General features: G+C 50.3%; 1 protein-coding gene across 1 annotated transcript in view; it reads right to left on the reverse strand.

The window, feature by feature from the left end:
- Positions 1 to 15,527, reverse strand: part of LOC131208003 (protein O-mannosyl-transferase TMTC2) — a 109,081-nt gene extending 93,554 nt beyond the window's left edge. Inside the window, exons 1-2 of the mRNA XM_058200646.1 lie at positions 15,502 to 15,527; positions 6,518 to 6,604 (exon numbers count right to left, since the gene is read on the reverse strand). Of these exons, the coding sequence (XP_058056629.1) occupies positions 6,518 to 6,604; positions 15,502 to 15,527 (113 nt within the window). The remainder of the gene's footprint in view (positions 1 to 6,517; positions 6,605 to 15,501) is intronic.
- Between the last annotated feature and the right edge of the window lie 7,132 nt (positions 15,528 to 22,659).

A 22,659-nucleotide genomic window follows, 5' to 3' on the forward strand; every position in this document is an offset into this window, starting at 1 on the left:
GTGGCGCAGCAAGCGAAACTCCTATCGGAATTAAGTGTTTGTGCTTAATCTCGACGAGATTACACGGGAATTAACGGTCCTTAGTGATGGTTGCCAATTGGTTGCCGCGCCAGCCCGGGTTCGTTCGGACAAATGAGCGGTCGAATCGCAGCGTGGCGGGACGTGATCTTCCCCGCGGAGTGGCGTGGCGCGGAGCGACAAATAAATTGACCACATTAAATCGATTAAGATAAGACCTGATGCCACCGGAGGGAGTTTGGGCAAATGGTCGAAACTTTGAGGCACCATTTAGAGCCTGGACCAAGAGAGCAAGTCCGGAGCAAGTGCTGATCCCGGATCCGGACGCCACATTGCAACACGTAAATCTAACCCGGGGCCGGGCCGCGGGCCCAGACAATTTGAGCTGAAGCGCAGCCCGGCCGAGCGGACGGAACGGAAAATCTTTGGGTAAATATTTTCTCCAAAATAATGAGTTCGTGTTGTTTTTGCGAGCGGGCAAGAGCATTAGGAGGTGCTAAGCCCGGTGCGGAGGATTACATTCGGTTTCAGCTCAGCGGCCTAATACTCGACAAAAGCGGTCTTAATTGAAAGTAAGTACATTAGCAGCAGACTTTTGGTTGTTCAGCAATGGGACCGTGGCCAACATAAATATGCTGCCTCATATCACGCTGCTTTTGACACACTTCATAAGTCAAACGGATTCCTTTGCCGCGAGCCGTTACCGTCGGTTGAAGTCGCGGCCCGTGGCATTCATGACGCGCATCACACGCAACCAAGCACCCAACAAGACCCCAACTGTTGCTGTCGAAAAAGCGAAAAAAAACTGTTGATTTGCCGTTGAAAGCAAATGGGTTTTTGCGTGCCAACTCGTGACCGCGGAAGCGGCGTGACGGCGGCATTGGAAGGTTTGCGTGCGCGCCGCTTACGATTCGATTCCGCTTATCGGACGGAAAAGCCACGGTATCGGTTTCCGGGGAAGACATACCCCAGGGCCGGGGAACCGGAGCAAGTTATCTCAAACTATGAACTATGCCGATGGCGAACAGGAAACTAATAGGCCACTCGACGACGACGACAGCGGCGTATCGGTCAATAAAATCACGTTTACGATTGCTTGCTCGCAGAGCCTGGTGTGTCCTGTGTGCCATTCGACGACCGGAGACGCCCGTTTCCTGACAAATGACCTACGGGCTCGGCCTCGGTTCGTCGATAGCCCGATCGTGGTCGCGCTGTCGTCAACGGTTGAAGTAACGATGAAAATCGCTTCCGAAAAGCCGGCGAGAAAAAAGCAAAACGAAACAAAGCTCCAAAATGCCAACCCGTCGCCGTCATCAAGCAAATTCCTTTCGTTCCGATCTCCGGCAAATAAATCGTCCCGGGACGGTATCAAGATAGCCCGTCCCGTTTTCGGATACACGGCAGCGCTGGCTATCGTTATTAATTTGGACAACAGTTTTCGTTCCGTGATCCGTTTATCCTTTCCCGGAGACGACCGACCGGGACCGGTGGCCTCGCCGAAAATACCACAAAACATATTTCATTCGCTGCTGCAGCAGCAGCAGCAGCAGAGCGCCGAAAGCGAACCATGCTGGAGTGGAGCATTAGATCATAATTTTCATCAATCATTGTCATTAGATTGCTTTTATAGGAAAATAATACCGGCACACGGCACACAAAAATGGAAGAAGTCACCCCGAAGACGACGACGACGACGACGTTCCTTCAGCACGTCTTACAACACGCGGGGTAGCACCGAAATACGAGCCTGATTCCGCACCGTGGAACCGTTCCAGATTTAGACGAGCGAGGGGACTGTCTGCCGGGAATCCGTCGCCGGAGGAATGTCGACGACGTCGAGCGTAAGCGTATACGGTTCGGGAAGGGTGATGAAAAATCGATCGCCTGTCTCGCGCGAAAGGTGGAAAGGACTCGAGGGCAGCAGAGCTTTTCGCATGTCTCGCAAAAAGTGATGTTAATTTTTCATCCCACGGCACGGGTCTTATCTACAGTCGGTGAGGGGATCGAGCTTGGGGGAAGTCCCATCTTGCGCAGGAATACGCGGCGCGCAACATGTGGTGAAATCAGACGCATGAAATGTCTGGAAAATTATGCCCCCAGTCGTAATGAGTAACGAATTTCCCGCCGTTTACGATGTACGACTTGTTGGAATATGTAACGGGCCCTACTGATGCTAGTTTTAAAGAGTTTTTCCCCGGGAAAAAGGCACGCACTCGTGTCGGCGTACGGGCGATGAATTCAAAATGGAGCCTTGCAATATTTATTCGACAAATTGTTTCCCCACAGTTCCCTCGGGGGAGTCGCTTTTCCAATCGGTCGATGATTGGCCAGCGTGGCCCGGGGGCCTCCGGTGGTCCCTTTTCGTAAACAATTCACCGTCAATCACAGGTAAATGTGTTTATCGTCAGTTGGTTAATAATCGGCTGGTGGATGATTTATGAGCCGATCGAACCGCGAGCTCCGTAGCACGCCGGGCGCACACAAGACAGCGGACGGATATGCCGAATTATTTTATCATCATTATCCACATCGTGTTGTGGCACAACTCGCTCCCGTTCCGTCCCGTTCGTTTGTTTTTTCCGCTATGTTGCGTTTCATGTCCCATTTGTGTGTACAGTTTGCGGCTTCCTGGGCACGGTCCGTTGACTGTTGCCGTGTCGTTGCCGGGCGCACGTGTCGCTTCCGAACCACCCGGAGACAGCCCGGAGAAACCGATACCGGTCTGTCAGCGGCCGGTGCCGGGCTCGAACATCATCTAACATCAGCCCACCAACCAGCCTGCCGTCCCCCCTTCTCTGTATGTGTCTGCCAGCGTTGATTCAATTGGCCATTTTTCTTCGTCCATAACATTCCACCACAGAGCGCGAGTGTTCCCGAGTTGTTGTTCCCTATCCCCCGGCCCACCGATCCGTTCGTTTGATTTGTGCTGCACCGATACATTCCTTCCATGTTCAATTGAATAGTTTATCAGTGTTGAAAGCACAGGCCCGAAAACAAAGAGTTTAAGCGACGTCCACGTTGCCCGGAGCTGTCCTCTTTCGTGCGCCACCGAGTTATGTATTTTGCTGGGGAATTTTGTTAGAGCCACGTCGCTGCCACCACCACCAGCAGCGACAGCAGCAGCATGTTAAATGTTCCGCTCGGCATGTCGACCCTCTGCTTTCGGCAGCTCTATTAGCGCGAACGGTACTCCTGGTGGGGGTCAAAGCGTTTCGGACTAGTGGAGACGCCTGGTTGTTTGTGGAATGTACCGGTTGAGCTGATCGTTTAATAGTGGAAGAGTATTGAGCCACAAGAAAAAAAGAGGACCTCGAAAGGTATTCCTGATTGGAACGTAGGTAGATGCAAAAAAGCGGTGCTTTCCTCGAATACATCACAGTAAGCTGATGGGGAAATGGGAAACGTCCCAAACTAGTGTGCTTCGATTGTTTGTTGAACAACCGAGAGCGCTTTTGAATCATCGATCATAGTCAACATTGAACCCAAAGAAGCGCAGTGCAAGTGAATTAAAAATGGTTTCAAATAGTCCCAATCTAAAACATAATCCCGAAATCCTACCCGTAATTCGCGTGTGGCTTGCAAAAGTGATGACGGTCGGTGGCCATTTGTTAGTTTAATTAGCACCGTGTCGAGTTATTCTACACCCTTTTTTTTATTAAGTGCTGCCAAACGTTGGTTGGTGGTGTATGGCTCATTAAAAATTTGTTCGACGCCACCGAACGAAGTACATAACCGTTCCGTCCGGCGAGCAGCTCGAAATCCGTCAGCTTTCTTCAATGGCACGTACGGCGAGTCCGAGCCAGCCCGAGCCAGACGGTATCGCGTTACAAGCCAACATCAAATGGCAGCCCATAACGATTAATGAGATCCTTTTTGCTCCGCACACAACCCATTGTTCGCCTGTGTGCGTAGCCGTCAGCCGTCGGAGCATAACGGCGCTGGCAGGGGTCCGCTCATGTGGTCCTCGCTGCCGTCATTAATTAGCCATCTAAAATAACTCCAGTGCCGGGTGCCGGGTGCCGGGTGCCGGGTGGCGGGTACGGAAGAAAAAGTTGTCCACTTATCAGCACGACAGCTTCCACGGCAGCGTACGGGTAATGAGAGAATTCTTCGCCAAGTTTGCCCAGCGTGGCCATCTGGCCACATATTGACAACGATGGCAGCCGATATCGGTAACATATCGACCGCATTGCAGGTGTTCGCCGGTTGAGCCTTTTGTCAGTCGCCGGCGTTCAACCACCGGTAAAAGTGAATCTCAGTAGTCCTTCAACAACCAAAAGAACGTACTGTTTGTCATCACTCGGGAGTTCAATTTGAAATATTTCCTGGAAATAAGAGCAAGTAAGTGTATTCAGAATTCATAAATCACTCGGTAATTATGAAGGCTATTAATATGCCTTTCGGATTCCTACTTCCATATGAAAACGTGCTACGATAGATTATATTTGGTACGAAGAAAGTTGTCTCGGTCCCTCGGTCCCTCGGTCCCTCGGTCCCGCAAACCGTTACTCTATTTTAGGACGCCATTGTTCGTGGAAATCGGTTGCAATTATTACGAACGCGTGGCTTGACGTAGCGTCTCTAAGTCCAATAATAGAACGTAGGCCTTCGTATCCGTGTCCTTGCTGCGACAGCGCACCTATATCCTATGGTTCCCAGGCATTGAGGCGCCCCAAAACCCCTTAATTATCTGGCCCAGGTCGTCTGGGACATCAGTGTGACAACGATGATAACATTCAAACTTGTTGGCCTAGAAATGACAAGAAAATTACAGACCATTACGTATTTACGGTGCTTTCCCCATACAAAGTTTATTTGACCAACATTTTTCCTCTGCGTGGCTTTCCGTTAGGAATTCCGGACTAAACTTCAATACACCACGTACTGATACATTTCACCTGTTAACAGATTACAACACTGTATCTTGACACTGACCGTTTGTTACTCACATTTTAAGTCACCATTACGATCCCCGGCGAGGCAGGGGTTGAATCCGAATTCGACGGAACAGCCGTCAGATTGTCATGCAAGAGGTTAAACCTGGAGGGCTTCCCGACTCGACCGATGTGTGAATGTGGGGAAGATAAATTGAATCGGGTGCCCTCCACCCGTCCAGGTGCACCAGCATATCATTCTCCGGCCAACGGGTCTCACCACAACAAACCACAAGAAATACCAGAAATAATCCCGAAGCGATGAAATAATAACCATTTCGTCGGGCGCCACTCGGGTGTCGGAACCACCGACACTCTCCCTGGAAGAGGTATTCCCTAGACACGCAGAGAAAGGGGAACCGGAACCGTCCAGCCCCACCGACCGGCAAAAGGGCTCTCGCTGGCGAATGAAGTATCTGTGGCCGTTGCGTTTGTGATAATACAGTGAATAATCTATTATGTGGCCGGCGTTTCCGGGCGGACCGCCTTGGTCCGGTCCCGACCGGGCGAGTGAGCGCCCTGGTTTGTTTGAATATAAATCTTCTTTAATGTACTTATCTACTTATGGACACTCCTGGCGGGTTTTTAGGGCTAAGGATCGCTTCCGAGTGTTTTTGCTGCTGTCACCCCGGTGAGAAGCTAGCCAGTAAATCACCCCGTTTATGAGCGGAGAACATCAAAAAGTGTCTCCAATCATTCGATGTGGTCCAAACGAAGCGGACGAATCGTCCAATTCTTTATGGTCACTCTTGGTCATCGGGACCCAACGTGAATGAGGGAGCTTCACTGCTTTCATTAAAACTTAATGAATATTTTCATTATTATGTTTTAGCAAAAAAGCTTGCACTCGGTGGCCAAAGAAACGGAACCAAGATTGAACGTTTCAGAGCAGTTTATTAAACTTGGCACACCTTGAGGTCGTGTCGTAAGTTTACAGACCACTCGAAAGGAATATTGATTCAGGATGCGGCCGGATCTGTAAATCGAAATAACACAGTAAATAGACGAGATGAATTAAATTTCAATTTAGCTCCTGCCGAAGTGAACTAGCTCCCGTTCACTACGAACAAAGGAGTGCAGCCCACAGGTTACACTTTGGACTTTTAGATCTTCCCATCGGAAACTCGTCATCAAACAATAGACTCGCATGGGGCCTGTGGTGGGATTAGTGTAATGAAAATTTTGCATTTCGTCTCTGAGACTGAGTGATACGTTAAGCTACACTTTGTCAGCTTCGTCAGCAGGGCAACATCAAGCAGGCTTTGGACGATCGACCAACATCAAACGCAGCGCCCGTTCGTTCCGAATCCCTAATGCTCAATTGAACACGTTCCGAGAAATCGTCACTGAATGTCTTTTGAATTGGAAACACAACAGCGACCGACTCCGTAGTCGAAACGGTGAACTACTGCGACGTTTATCTTTGTAAAGCACATCTTTCTGGTCGCTTCTAAACTCACGGTTGGAATTTCCTCGTACTTTGAGCTACTCTAGGAACCATTCCGACGATAGCTGATAGCGTAATTTGTTGATAGCTTTACGTTCAGTAAATTCGACACACTCACCTATCATCGTAGACGAATCCCGCGTTCAGTGTGTTGATGTAGAGCACGAAGGCCAGCGTGCAACAGCCCAAACTAACGTAATCCATGCTGAAACGAGAACCGGAGAAAAAGAGAGAGAGAGTTCGATTACTAACCGACCAGAAGGCTCATTTCGATGATTGCATAGAGCACTGGCCACCGAGTTTTCCAATTTCCAAAATGTTCTTTCACGCACTCGACGCTGCTTTCAGGCTTTGCATTTATCGATTTCAGATTAAAAGCCAGCCGTTGGCCAGACCACCCCCGGGCATCGTGGGGGTTTCGATGGTAAGGATCAGAATTATTTCAGGCAACAGGTTCCAGTCGAACCGCGGCCAGTTTTCCGGCCACCACCCTTCACATTTTACACCATCCGAGGGACGGGGCATTCAGTTCGGCGCATTTGATGGCCATTTACCGTATGGAATGACAGGGAGAATCAGCGTGCAATTGGAAATCGATCAGCCACGTCGGGGTCCGACGAGCGAATGGGCGAGGATTAGCTTTTTGCGACAAGCCCGGCAGGGTTCAACCTTCGGAACGCTGGCACTTATTTCTTCCGGCCCACTAGCACAGATTATCGTAATTAAATTCGTATCGAAATTCAATTTATGCACAATTTTGCAACCAACCAGGGCCCTCGGCTCAGGGCCGGACCAGAAGACCCAGTTTGACCAGGCTGCCTCCCCGGGACTGTTCGCTCTGCCTCCGGCATCGTCGAGCTCGAAGCAAACAGTAAAAACCGATAATTCTCAATACTGTCCCAGCTTTGGTCATTAAATCTGAATAAATTGATACGCTTCTCCTCCTTCCTGGCTGGCTGGCCGGTGGCCGGCTTCCAGGAGCCGAACGACCAGCGAAAGGGCCGGATAAAAATCGGTTTAGTGGAACGGCTGCACAAAAAGTGCATTACGACACGGCGGCGGTGGCGGCGGCCGATAGCGTGCCGAGCAGCAAGGAGCAAAAAAACGAAACGAGGACACGGAGCATAAATGTATCCAGATTATGGCACAGATTTATATCACCTTCGGTGATACATCGGTGGCGATATGTAGGGTGCCACTTTGGGGCGCTCTGGGGGCCACCAGACAAATTATTGCATCAGTAGGTAAAGATATATTTTGATGAGTTTCCGGTCCTTTGCTCCGTTGAGCTGAAAGTTCGAAAGTGTATTTAATCAAGTCTAATTCTCTGGTGAAACTCTGCCTGATTCCCGAACCGTACCTGTCTCCCCGTACGGAATGTATTCATTTTCCTGCCCGAATCCGTTCAGACATCATCGTATGGCGTGTGCACTCATCAAGAGCCGCCTAACCTGCTCCAAGCGATATTTGTCTTTCGTTATACCCCGATGCCGGTGCCGAACAGTGCTTTCGTTTCACCGACAGAAGGTTTCGCTTTTTCACTGGCGTTAGGATTTTCCGTACTTTTTTTTTAAAGGCAATCCAAAATGGCATAATACCCCGTGCTGGGCGTTGAAGGCTCGCCTGATGCAAAATCGACGCACCGCACGGCCGTTCACCGTGCGAGAGGGAGATTGGCGAACATATTCATGCGTCGACGTATGATTTTATGCTACAAGCCCCATTCTCCGTCAAACAATGGACCACTAGGTACACACCTGCGGCGGCGCCCCTGTCCGGAATATTCGTTTTCAACGCCCGGTACGGTGTATGAAAATTACACATCAGTTTCAGCACCATATTGGTTTGGCTTTTCATTGCACATGTCATCTCACCTGAGCTTTCCTCGTTTCTCGCTCTTTTTTTTTGGTCGGCCCCACACCGTTCAACATGCACATAAATGCATCCCATTCAGTAGCTCGCACACACCTGTGTGGTGGTGTACGTGTGCCTGATGAACGAAGATGTACGTGTGCGGGATGCGTAGGCACGGCGAGCGCCGAACGCAAAGGTGCATCTGAGAGGCACCGAATTTCCGAACCAGAGCGAAGTCAAAGTTTGCGTGGAGGCTAACGTAATTTATGCCAAAAATTAAACATTTCCACGTACAAATTATAATCAAAAATTCAAATTCAAACTCGCGCACCGCGAACGTGGCAGCCGCCGCCGCCGCTGGGGGTTTCTTTGCACTAAGTTCGGGACCGACGCAGAACGTGCCTTACGTGGGAAGCTAGAGTTAGAGCTTATCTTGCACAGCGCACGGCCAAGGGGTGCATAAATCCGGTGCCACTCTGTTCGAAATCTGTTCGCCCCGGAACTAATTCGATCGGTGATAGTGCGGGAAAGATTATCGCGCAACGCCTGTGTAATATATTCCCATTTCGAGGTGTGATAAAACATTTGCATGATTCTACGAATGTAAATATACAAATGATACTTATCGGATCGAAGATTTTAATGTGCTTTATTCGGTACTAGAAGAGGACCCCCAACCGGTGATATTTTTCACAATATTTTAAAATGATTTTCGTATTATGACGACGATAACTTTAAGTCCTTAAACCATCCCTTAAAACCATTACTTGGCGATTAATCGGTGTCAGTTCATGCATGTGGCTGTGTTAACACACGCGAACTTGACCCACAAACCAACGGCACGAAAACCACAAGCAATGCACCCAACGTTCACTGCCAAATAAGCTCTAGCTCCACTGCCACCAGCATCTAGCGGAGACTGGAAAATAAGCTCCTCCGAAGCGAGAAGGAAAACCCTCCCCAAGATTTCCCGGAAGCCACGGGCAACATGTAATTTATTTGCTCACCATTCAACCTCACGATCTTGCACTCCTTACTTCCAGAACACATGAGACCGATGAGCTCCGGTTCTGTTTTTTGTGTGCCACCGACACAATGGACCATTCTCCGAGCTCCGGTGCTGAGGTGGTGAGGATTGGAAAGCGGAAACGCACCGGTGCGGTGCCGGGCCAATTGAGCGGCGAACGCCAAGGGTTAAGCTAGTAATGTGATGGATTTATTTACTCTTCGCGCACCGCAAGCACTCCGGGTGCCGGATTTTGGAGACTAAGGAAAAACTCGCGTTTCTTTTCACCGTCACTCGGAAAATTCGTCGTCCGACCGAGAGGCGTTCATTTGTTTGCGTCAGACGTGCCTGCCTCCGTGTGCTTTCTATTGATTAAATGGCCACAAAGCTCGGGCGGTGAACAATCGTTCGCGCTGATTGCTCAATGTGCTTTTGGTTCGTTTCCCGTTTGTTGGGTGTGTGCGGTGGCGAAAAGAAAACGCCATAAGCCGAGCCCCATTTTCCCGAATTGTGTGGCGGAAAAATTAATGAAACCCGATGAAAGGGGCCCCGTTCCGATGAAAATGGGAACGGGAAATTCGCTTTCTTCGTTCGCTGCCGCTGCACACGCAAATGGTGAAAAACAATTTAAACTTTTTTCTCCCAATTTCCATCACAAGGGACTTTCGGGTTGCTCAAAAGGCTGGCCTGGTTGGCCACGGAGCGCCGCCGGCGGACGGCAGTAGGCAAACGAAGTGAACTTTAATTTTCGCCGCCATTTTCTCTTTATTCGGTTTTCCCCAATGTGCACGCCCCTCGCTTTTATTCACCGATCCCATTGAAATGGGAAGGTTTTCGAGGAATCTCCCGTGCGGACGCGGCAAAGGAGCCTCCTTTCGGAGACCCCATCAACATTCGGCGCAAACCATTCCCGACTCCCGATCCCGCTATTAATGGTGCTTGAAACTTAAACCAGTGCTCATTAAAATTAAGAAGAAGGCTTCGGTATTCTCTTTGCTTCTGGCGTAGGTTTCCGCAGCCCGGTGCCTTTCGGTGGCCAGATACCCGGCCCTGCCCCGGGATCCAGATAATGCAATTTTCGGGAAGACAGTTTCTTCGCCACATCACGGTCGAAGCGAAAGGGGGGAAGCGTTTTCTCCTCCGCCGCCACCAGGCTCCATCACTCCCCGGGTCCGGTCGAAGTTGGGAAAATAAATAAAACGAAAAACTTTCCGCAACAATCCTCGCCTCGCCTCTTCAGGTCAACGCGTCCGGACGCGCAAGGACACTGCAAAAGCGGGACAGCATCCTGCAAAGCATCTGCAGGATGTCACGCGGTCCAAACTTCCGTGCATTGGCACGAGGACCAGGGAATGCTCAGGGAAGCTCCCTCGGGGGCTCCCCCGGGGAAGGTCGGGAAGGTCTCGCCAGGAGGCAACTTTTCTCCGGCGACCGAGGTCAACGTCACGCGAAAGTTCGAAGGCTGGCAGTGGTCTAGGAAATTGAGCCTGCATGGCCGGGCCTCGAAATTATGTCTATGGGGTCTACGGGCTGCGAAGCTGCTGCCAGGACGAACACACACAGACACAGAGACACACTGAAACCACATTGGCGGCCAAATCGTTGGACTACTGCCCGGTCCGTCTTCCGGGTACGGTACTCGACTGCTGATCCGTAACATATGGAAATGTTCGATTGTCATCTCCGGCCGGAGACAATCACCGGTGGCCGGTGGAGTGTGTGGCGGCAGGACAAAACAGCCGCCCAGAATGTGGGTGAGAAACTTTCCATCAAACCCGTACCAAACACTCCGCCAGCACCGGCTAGGCTCGATCCCGGTCCGCCCGGATAGGTTTGGTTTCAAAGTTCTTCACTCGAGCGCTCGACCCGTCGTCCTGTCTTGAGGCGTGCATGCAGAAATCGTTGGCCGTTTAGCTCGGTTTCGTTATCATCGCCAACTTTTGGCCCCTTGTTGTCATCCTGATGATTTTTATTTGACATCTTGTGGTGATGCTTGTTTCGGTGTTTTGGATGCATACATGTTTGGACCGGGGTTTAGCACTTCTTGCAAGTACAAAACCGCATCGGTTGAGATTAGCAGCTAAGAAAAATGGAAGAGCTGTTTGAGGGCAAAAGATATGTGGCGATCTCAACAGCAAACCCAACCTTACTGACAGTAATTAATCTACATACATAAACCAATCGAAATCAACAACAATAGCCTGGAACATTCTGGAAGAGCTGACGAAACTCCCGCCAGGGAAGCGGAAACGAAGCTCACAACACTTCAGCGTTCGGATCCGGCAAAACATCATCCGCTCTTTCCGTTGAGTTCGACGAATAATCGCCAGTTGTGTGAATAATTTTGGACCAAAACACGCATATTGTTTCATCAAACTGCGATACGGAATGGCACACATCATAAGCTACCAAAAATAGCTTCTATTAGTTAAGGTCTCTCGGGAGCTTATCGAATCGTTCCAAGTTTACCAAACTTAGACCGACGATTATTCACCATCATACCGATGGTAGAAAACGTGTGCATTATGTTTGCACAACTGGTTTGATTGTTGATAAAGCCCCGTACGGTAAATATTTAATTAAAAGACAACCTTCATACGGAACCACAATGGTCAACTGCTTCCTTGCTTCCAAAACGACGCACGTTTGAGTGAGTAAAATCGCATTCTGCGTATTCATTTCGAGAGTGCACCAAAACTGAAATATTGAACCATTCCGGTTGAGAGAACGTTTTTGTGGTAGAAACCGAAAACACGTTACCAGCGGTATGTATCAAATTCGGACACGCAATGCGCTTCGAATAACGGAAGGCTCAGCTCTTTGTGCGTCATTCTCGTGGCCCTCAAATTTTAGGGACGAATTTAAACATAGAACCCCATTGAGGGGAGCTTCAGGTAGCTGAACCGCCCCGGAAACCGTTCCCTTCGTTCTGTGTCCCTCGAACGAAACAATTCAATTGTTTGACGAGGGAGAACCAGCTGCTTCGAATTCTTGATGTGGTATTTTAGGGCAGCATAGCGGAGCCTCACATTTTTAGGTCGCATTTCAGAGCTGTCGTTCATTCATTACTTCTGTACGAGTGACTGATTCAACTCGAATTAAAGGTGCCATTACGGAGTTATCGGTTGATATTGAGCTACAAATAATGTTGAAGTTTTGTAAATTGTCTATTAGTCTTTCAATTTAAAAAAAAAAAAGAAAAAATGAGAAATAGTCTAGCTCCATCTAACACTGAGCCCATACTTTTCGTATTCTAATTAGCAACGCGTGAAATGTGCTCCTTTGCTTGGGCTGACCTCCGCATCTCGGGCATCTCGCATTAACGAGGGACACACTCCGTGCCCAAATTCCAAATTTGATTTCCCGCAAATTTAGACGAGCTTTTCTCGGTCCTCACTCACGTTTTGCTCTGCTTTTCATTTTACACAAAACACACAAACATGCGAACGGGCCGTCGGTGGCGGTCGCCATACTTCATTATGGCGAAATGAGTCTGGCACGGCCCAGGGCCCAGACCCCATCGTCATTCTCGGCTTCTCGGCCGCTTCTCTGCTTTATGTCATTGACTAGTAGTGCACCGACAACTTTCTAGTCCTGGTCTGCTTCGTCGGTAGACCCGCCTGAGAAGCCCCTCGGCAGCTCGAACCATAAAATGAGGAAACCTGCAGACGCCGGCCGAGGTTTTTGCCGAAATCCTAAACTCATCAACCCTTCCACCGGCCATTTGGCGCCACTTTTTATGACGCTGAACTTTGCGAGCAAACTTGTGTAACCTGCGACGGTGCGCGCCCATCGTCAGCATAATACAACATAACGATGATGCTGCTGCTGCTGCCGGTGCTGGAGCTTCTCCGGCAGCCTTTGAACAGCGCCAGCATCATTGTGTGGCTCATTGTGTACTTCATTGCTAATGGACGCCAGAACCGGTGTGGCGCTGTGTGGTCCAGACCCACCCGGCCCGGCACATAACGGGCTGCACATCATCGTCTTTCACATTTTAATAATTCCCACAGCCGCCCGGTTCTCGTTTCGCTTCGCTCCTGCTTCCTGGCCATGGCCCGGGTCGTAGCATTCGCTTTCGCTGCCGGCCGCTCGGCAGTTTCGGGCCCCGTCGGGGTTTTACGTGCTACTCATAATCACTTTCACCCTTGCCTTACCACACTTAACACCCTCCGGCTGCCGGGTGCTGGGCGTCCGCCGAGACTCTTCCGTACGCCATGAGGCTAAGCTGTGGCTTTGGCCTCCTTGTGCTCATCGTCGTCAGCAGCAGCAGCAGCAGCAGCAGGTTGGTTACGCCGGTAGTACCTCCAACCAGTGCCCAAGATTCTTTCGTTAACCTCTCACAGTTCCGGGCCGCCCGAAAAACCTTTCCCTCGACGAGCAAATGACGAACCGTCCTGGCGTCATCGTCCTCGTCGTCGTCGGCGGGACTTTCTCGGGCATAAAAACCGAAGGACAAACTGCTCACAATGCGGCGGTGGTGGTGGTGCAAATTTTACAACAATTTTTACATGCCAGCTTTATGCAGATTTAATCAAATGTAATTTATTATCTTAATGGTGTTTTAATGCTTGCCTATGAATATAAATTACCGTCCTCAGCGTTCGGTCGCTGTGTGTGCGGACACGGATCTTCTGAAAAACTCGAGCGAAAGCCTTGGCCCTGGTTTGGCGTGGTCGTTCACCGACCAACGGACGACCAGGACCAGGATCGATCCCTGCACCGAGGAGGACTTATTGTTCACTCCCACCTCCCACCCGTTGGTGCATATTCCCAAAAGTTCCGCCCGTACGAGTTGCAGGCGAACGAGTTTCTTCACCGACGCTCCCGAACGATGTGCAACGATCGAACAAAAGCCATTCCCACGGCCGAAACGGCGTGAATTTCCGGAACGATTCCGATGCACGGAGCAGTGGGAAAGCGACGGGGCAGGAGCGGAGCCTCCGTGGGCCACTGGCGGATGGGAAGGAAATTAGTTTTATAATTATTTCGTCTCAGAACCTCCGCCAGGGAGGAGGTTCGTGGTGGGCACACACAGGTGCACTGCGGGGCCACCAGTTCATCGTTAATGCTTCTTGTCTGCAGTGTTCGGCTCGGCGTTTTGGGGACTAGGTCATGGAACACCATGTGCGGGAAAACCCATCGAGGCCCTCCCGGATGTGTGTTCGATGCCTGCCCGCCGCCACGCCCGATGGAAGTGGGGTGAAAAACTTTTAATTAAAGATTAACGCTAATGCCTTCTATTAAAATGAGGCCCTGAGACCTTGGCTTTGGTTGGAGGAAGCCAATTTCTTTCCGCTGCATCAACACCTGCGCTTCGCCGGAGCGTAAGGAACGGAGAAAAGCTTTCCGCCGGGTTCTTTTGCTCGCCAACATTGAAAAAAAGGACCTTCGAACCGGTTCTCTTGTCGGTTTGCATTTTGCAGCCACATTTTCCGATAATGAATCTCCGTTTCCAGTAAACACAATGGACAGCCGTGACACAGTTCGGCCTCGGTAAATGTTGGCATAATTGGCACATCTGCTCGACGTTGCTGTAACGATGATGGTAATGAACTTCACAGCCCAACCGACCGATCATGTAAACCGTCACGCCGCAATCGAGGCAGGCCGTGTACGCTTTCGATGCAAATCGATTGAACTATGTTGAATCCTGCGGCAGGCGCGGTGCCACTTACTGTCACCCGGAATGCCGATAGCCGTAAAGGATGGCCGGTGTGGTGCAGTGTGCCGCAAATAATTAAACCAGATCGGACAGAAATGACATCTTGTCGTGCTTCCGGTGAATTTCCCTGCTGCCGCATGCAATGTCTTCGAACGCCTTCGGGTAGGAATGTGTTCCTTGGACACTTTACGTTTAATTGTTTACGCAGCGCATTTACATCTCATTCTTCTCCTGCGATGTGTGGGCCGAAGTGATTGATTGTTGTATACATTGTTCGATTGCAAATTAATGCTCAATTACATTCAACAGTTATTCTTTTATAGAAAAATGGAGTATTTTCTTTTGGTTCCATTGAACATGAAAGTTTATTACGAAAATCATCATTCACTCAGCCCCTGATGGTCCCTTTGGTAATTTGGCTTGTAGTTTGGTTCGTCAGTCAATTGACTTGTGATGCAAAGCAATTTTTGGTCAAAAAGAGGTGTTTTTCTAAACAAATTTGACAATTGAAAAATGGGTTTGGTGAAACACAAACACATCACCATCATTCATTAATGTAGTTCTACAGCACGCTTACCTTGACTTGTTGCTGCGTTGTACCATCGTCGCTAAAATGTCACACGTGCAGAGCGGCTGTTCACGGGTGGAGGAAAAATCATATTACGGTTCACGGTTGCCGCATTCCTTGCCTGGCCTGACACAACTGCACGACCCCTCCACCGGGACAGGGAAAACTGAAACCACGACGCACGACCGTCGGACGGTCGCAGCCTACTGAATATTGCAACTGCCTTCTAAACTGCCACTTGACATTCGCCACTTTCACGTCGCGGGCCGACTTTGATTTTTCACAAAAGTAGCACTCTGAACGGCGATCAGCAGATCGTTAGCCACTTGCTTGCTCGCTCCCTACTACCTTTGGGTTGCACTAGTAACTAATTTAAAAACTACTACTGAAAAGGGAGGAAAAGAACCATTATTAGTTGGTCACTTTAACAGCAGTTGTTTCGGACGAACTTGTGGAGTCTCTGTGATTGTCAAAGAGCATCAAAAGTCAGTTTCTTTTGCTGACGCTTCGGACGCCCTCCCCGATATCTGGGACAGCACCTGGGCACAATCACTTAATAATCGCAAACTTTTGCCTGAATCTATTAAAATACATGAACCTCTTGACGCCACCGGTTCGCGGGTCGGTGTTCAAAGGTTGCGCAAGGTCTTTCATTTGGAAAATTTGGACACGGACTGATCACGGAACGTTCGTTGGAGTTGAGTTGCAGTTCCGAGGTAAGGACTTTCCTTTTCTTCGCCGCAAAAATTCTCCACCATGTTCGCCTCACACGTTAACTATTTATGTAAATTTTTCGCCAACTTTTGCAGCAGTTTTGGCGAGCATTCTTGTCTTGGAAGTTTGTGTTGCGTAGTAGTGGTTTTTTCTTTCGGCATTCTCCGGCTCAGAAGACCAGGTGCGACCGACAGCACACACCGGAGACAGTTCCTTCCAGACACCGGGACGCCCACGCCCGTTCAGGATAAGCTGTGGAGAAGTTTTCAGCTTCCTGCTGGCTGCTCCGAGCGTTGGCCGAAACTTGGCACCGACCGGGCAACCAAAGACAACGAAGTTTCGGCGTCTCACAAACCTTCACCAACACACTGTAACAGCTTTGGATGCTGGCGGCTAATGCCGGGCTGAAAGCATCAAAGCTAGTGGATTAGTTCCGAACCGACCGACGACTACTTGCTGCACTCGGTGTGCTGGTATTGAATTTCCTACGTCGTACGTGCGCACAATTTTCGGAACCAAGGCAACACGGATCCGAGGAAAGCCACTACTTTTCCACCGTTCGCTAAGTCATCAAGCTGTGCGAGTCACGCTTAGCACTTGCGTTCCTTCTTTTGGTAGCTTTTTATCCTCCTCCTTGTTGGGGCCAGAAATTTTCGCTCGAGCAGAAGCAGAACCTGACTGTTTTTGTGGTGTCGATTTCGTTAGGATTGATGTTTTTCTTGCCAAACAAACCACTGTCTTTGGAATGGCTGATCGACGAGCCCACTTTGGTCCCCCGGATACTGAGCTACGACTACGAGTTGAGGCCGAAAGATGGCCGTATGTTTTGAATTATAACCAGATAAACCAGTAAAGGAAAATAAAGAAAATAAAACACTGAACAAATATTCACTTTCACAGGTTCTAAGAAAAAGGAGCCTGGTTGCTAAAAGCTGACTAAATGACACTCGAAAGGGACAACACTCGGTTCGACAACACCAGTTGACATACTTCCGACAGTGCACCCCACAATTCTTTTCTGCTTAAGTAGAAGAACATTTTTGTCTTCTTGGCCACGGCAACACGGGAAGCACAACGAGCGGCAAGTGGTGAGAAAAAGTTTCTCCTTATTTGGTTCTGGTCCATTCTGGCGACACAACCACGTGGCACACGTTAAATGTGTGAAACGTGTCCATCTTCAATGAGCCGCTCGGAATTCTCGAACGAACCTCGGAGCGAAGCAACAAAGAGAAATCAAGCGCTAGGTCGGAACGGAACCGAAGCCTGGCCCGACCCCGAAGTGTCCGGTGGGTCGAAATAGAATAAAACAAGGGCGCCAAAAGAAGGAACAATAAACGAAGGATATTGCGCTTTTCCGCTTCCGGCTCGTTCCAGCCCGGACCGACCGAACTTCATTGCCATCTTCGAAACTTCGAAACATTGGCGGGCGAAGTCCGGCCGCATTTCGCCCCTTTTGTTAACCCCGCTGGCGCTGTCCTCGTCGGCGATGGAATTTCCCTTAAGGACACCCGCTCCAGCCAATGGGGCCTCACGTGGCTTAGGTTGCTCTGGCTGAGCAGTCTTTTATTTTATGTCAAAACCGGATGCTTCCAAATGGATTGGATTCATTCAATCTGTCGCAGGAGCACCCGTCGATCCTGGGTCCGCGGCAGGGGATTTGCCGGTTGCGCGGAAATGAAGCTATTGAATTGAACAAATTGCAGAAGACGGTAAAAATATTGCCCGTCAGGGCAGTGACCTTCTGGACGAGTGGGCAAGGCTCACACCTTAAAGATAACCGTTGCGCCATCGCAAAGCTGCCAGACGGGCGTCTTCTTCGATACAAGAGATCGTGCAATCGTTTATTTATTTATTCCGTGGGTCGGGCGCTTTTTTTACCTTCCAGCCAATTTTACAACCATCACCACGGAGAACGCCATGTTTATGGTACAATAAAATACAAGTGCCCAAAACGCACGAGGACGCGATTTGCGTCCCTTGTAAAGTGCGTACCGAAATCCCTGGTCCCCATCCGCCCCATAGTTTGGTGAATGGCGGCGCTCAAGAAGATAGTTATTACGACTCGCTCCTATAGGGACTTGCTCGTGTGGAGGACACAATTCTGCTCTGTGCTCCGCGAAAGCGGATTTCTTTCTTCGGATCACACGACGGAGGCAAAATGATTGCGAGTCGCAAATTACCCCCGAAACTTTGGCACGGGCTCGAAGCGCGAAAGATCCCCGCCCTGGGTAGTTCCGGGCTGTTCCGAAACATAAACGCTGCTGTAGGCACAACACCAAAACAAGCGAAACAATTCACTGGGTTTCGGACTGGGTGAAGATTTGCAGGCCCCGCCGGGCCAAGCTGTCTCAAAGTTGCGAATACAATTTTCTCCCGCCAGGACATGAGACGCGTTTTCTTTTTCGGTTGTCTCCAAATTTCGCCGGAGCAAGAAATTCAAATCAGGGGGGCCCTCGGCCACGGCACGGCTTGGCGGTGAAACGAAATAAAGGGAACTTCACTTTTATGTGCGCCCCGGATCTTTATAAATTTATCTCCCAATTGAGAAAGTTTGAAAATTGCAACTGATTTTCCAGCCGCGCCGCCCCGTAGAGCTGGAAGTTGCCGGGTGGATCTGAGCCTCAAATCAAGTGAAGGTAACCGCGGAGGGGAGACTTGGGCAAACAAACCATAAAACACACATAAACGCAGCGCATAGGGGATACATTTCCATTCCATTATTTGCCTTTGGTTATTTCACTCGCTTTCGCCGCGCAAGCCTTTGGCCGGTTCGTTCCGTTTCGTTCGTTTTTCACCGCTGCTGATTTTATTTGCGCCAAGCCAATATAGAGTGGCGGTTGGTTTGAGGAAAAGTTTTCACCCGGGAATCAACTCAACTTTCCAGCGATCCGAACACCTTCTCCGATTGCTCGACCGAGCACGGAGAGCACGGGCGCCGCCAATTGAAACGCATAAAGTAGATTCCTTGGAAGGAGTTTATGGAACGGCTTGTTTTGAATGGATATTTAGAGTGGATTGGCCACCGGCAGGCGGGTTAAAGCCGCATCGCATTTCTGAGAGAAACTTTTGAGGGAATCGCTTTCGAGAGTAGCTTCCAGTTTTGGGAGCCATTGTTAGCCCCTTCCACACACAAAACCGTTTGAAACTAATTACGAGCGCAACATTCATGTTCACTCCGGGTGCTCCACGCCTTCTGGCGAGGTCACTTCACACGGTACGGCACTCGAGAAGCCGTTAGTGTCTAGTCAGCAGCCGTATGTTTATTTTCTTACTAAGCACTGCACAAACGTCGTCGTCCCAGTCCCTTGTGACGATGCAGCATTACGATGCCCTTCAAATTGCAGCTCCTTGGGAGACCTTTCAAGTGGCCAACGCGCGCGTTAGCAGACCTCTCTCATTAACGACCTGCTGCAGCGCAGACACACTGGGCTCGGCTGAAGGATGCCGCAACATGCCGCACGAACATCTTAAGACCCCGGGAGCCAATTAAACGATGGCTTCCCACCGACTGGTCCACTCTGTCACTGCTCCGCGCCACAGAAGGGAATGTCAGAAAATTGTTTGCGAAGCGAAGAAAATTATAAACCGTCCCGCCGTCGTCCTTAATTTGTTTCGTTCTCGCTCGATCCGCCTTGCTCCCTTTTGCTTCGGTGGCCCGTGAAAGGTTATTTACGCGAGGCAAGGGGATATGCAGAGAACGCGAAAAGTCATCGCGAAAAGGAATCTCTCGACTTTTGCCTTCCGGATTCCGGTGCCCAGCGACTCACAATCCGTTTTTTTCTCGCATCCTTCTCGTGGCGCATTCCATTTTGTTTCCTTCCGAGACGTCGAGCGTCAAAACTGACCGGAACCGAGGTAACACCACCCGATGCACCAAGTCGGAAAATTAATTAATTTTCAATTTCAATAAAACAGCTGCCCACCCCAGCCCCGGGTTGCTGTCTAAATTTCGGTCCCCTACTGGCCAGGGCAGCTTAGTGGTGGGGAGAGTGTTGGAAGGAAGTTGTTGAAGCGGCACATAAATCTTGCAATTTTGTGAAGATGAAGCCGTCGTTTGGATCGCACCCGGGGTCCCCGGTGGATGTCCCAGCTGTCCCTCCGTTGCTGTTTCGGCCGCAGCCCATTCCACGCCCGGTTCCAACCGTTTCCGGCGAGTTGGGGAGTGAAAAACGACAATCGACTTTCGCCCCAAACCCCGTAGCGGGCCTCTCCATTGCCGGGTTGGCAAAAAAACTGCAATCACTTTAATGGAAAAGCAAGATGTTCGTCCCAACGTCCCTCGTGGTGGCCCACGGGAAGTTGGAAATCGTTTCGCTGTTGCTTCGAGCGGCCCGAAGTAATGCGGCGTTTGTCGTCCTCCCCGTCGTTGTTGGGCACATTTTTCATTCCGTCCCTTTTTTCTTCACTGGCGCAACCAACTTTTGTCACTACATCTCGCACTTTTAGGCGAAAAGTTTATTCCGTTCTGCCCTTTTTGACTTCACGTCAGTACCGTACCCGTGAATCTGTAACCGAGGCGGTCGGGACTCGGAACGACGATAAGGAAATGCCCAACAGCTGGGTCACAGTGGCGTGCGATGCACACAACTGTGCGTTGGTTAGCTGGCCGGGCTTGGCTAAATGGCTTCCCCGGTCTTGACGGGCGCTTCAAGGGGCGAAGGACGACGGACCAGCTGGCAGCTGGGCAGCGGGATCCGACCGTCTCGAGTGCATCTCGACAGGCGAGGATTATTTCAGAGACTTAACGAACTTGACGCCGACGGCTAGCGAAGGTTTAGCCGGTGCAGACTAAGACCAAGTACTGAGCAGCACCCACCAGATGTTGAAAATGTAGATCAGGATGGAAAAGAAAAAAAACGGAAAGTTGACCTTTCGGTATACTCTGTTTACACTCTTCGTAACTCGTCAGGTCCATGCCATAAGGAGTTCAACTCGCCGATGCGCCATTAGCGTCGTGGCGCTCGTGGTGTGAAACTTAATCCTAAACACGTTTCAACCGATTTATTCACCTTTCAGTAAGCTTTCGGCACTTTCACACGCTTCGCGAACGGAGAGCGGATTTTTCGGTTCACGTATCAGCGACCCTCCGCTGGGTTAGCTCGGTGGCATTGACTTTTTCTCGCTTGCACACCCCACCAAACGGACTAACCCGAACAACAACAAAGGACCACGCAGCCCGCAGCCCGAAACCCCCGGTGGTTGCGGCTGGGTTTTCCACTGACTGAAAGTGTGGATCCGTTTAACTACGACACTCGCGGAGACGCACGAATCCCATTCCCATCATCCTTTCGGCGTAAGGACACGGTCGCAACTAAACCCGACCGTGCGACCGAAGATTCGTTTTATTCGAACACACAGCCGATCGGAGCGAGAACGACACTCACTCGTCGACCACGCAGTGTCCGGCCATGGGATGAAGGTAAATAAAAGAAGGAAAACCGCTCTGTCGGCCGCCGGAAAATGGGAAAATCTACGCTCTCCGGAGCGTAACGTCCACCGGGAGAGCGATTTTCGAATTTCGAACATCGCATCCAAGCATGCGCCTGAGTGTCGCACACGTGAACGAAGTTCGGGCGCCGCTCACGCGCGGCGCCGATGAGTTTCCGCGTGAGTGTTTGGTGTGGTGAGTTTCACTTCGGCGCCGTGGTGAACTAGCTGACGTGGTGGGTAACCGGGTGGTAAATGTTGATTATTGCCTCGGCGCTCTTATCATGATCATTGTTTCGTCGTCCGTCTCTCGCCCTCTCTGGCGGATTTTGTGGGACCCCCGCCGCCCATCACCGGCCGTTCCGTTTCCGTGTCGTAGACACGGGTCGTCGAAAATAAAATCACAGTTCTCTCACTCTCTCCGGGAGCGGCAAGGACACGCGAGCGTTTATTGTCCGTGGTCTCGGCCGCTGCGGAGTGAGATTTTTCTCACGCCAGCCAGCAGGTGGAAAGATTTTCCACGAGTTGCTCGACCGACCGGCGATCGGCGAGAACCGATGCGCAGGGCAGGGCGTGGGATGGCGCGGAGAATCTGGCCAGCTCCGTGGCCGGAAAGAGAGTGTGGAAAGAGAAATTAACTGAGAAAATGCTGCCATTGCACCCTCATTGTGCGGTGGTACAAAAATTTCCCACCAGATGATGCTGTGCGCCGATCTGGCGCTGCTTTGCCGGTTCGAATCGAATCGCAACGAAAATGTCAACGAGTAGTGGTGTGATTTGAAAATAGGCCACACATCCTTTTGCCGTTTCAAATAAAATAATTCAATAGCCATCCGACGTCCTGCAAGCAGTGAGTCCTTGAAACAGCATTCCATTGGGGCGCCTGTTATTATTCATTTCGAAATCAATTTCCGAACACGGAATTCAATTGATCGCACCTTGAGCGATGCGTATTGAGATGTATGCACTCCGTTCACTTCTTGGCACTCGAGCAATGCGAACAATCTCACCGGAAGCGGGAATCCT

The sequence above is a fragment of the Anopheles bellator genome, chromosome 2 (assembly GCF_943735745.2).
Source record: "Anopheles bellator chromosome 2, idAnoBellAS_SP24_06.2, whole genome shotgun sequence".
Taxonomy (NCBI): domain Eukaryota; kingdom Metazoa; phylum Arthropoda; class Insecta; order Diptera; family Culicidae; genus Anopheles; species Anopheles bellator.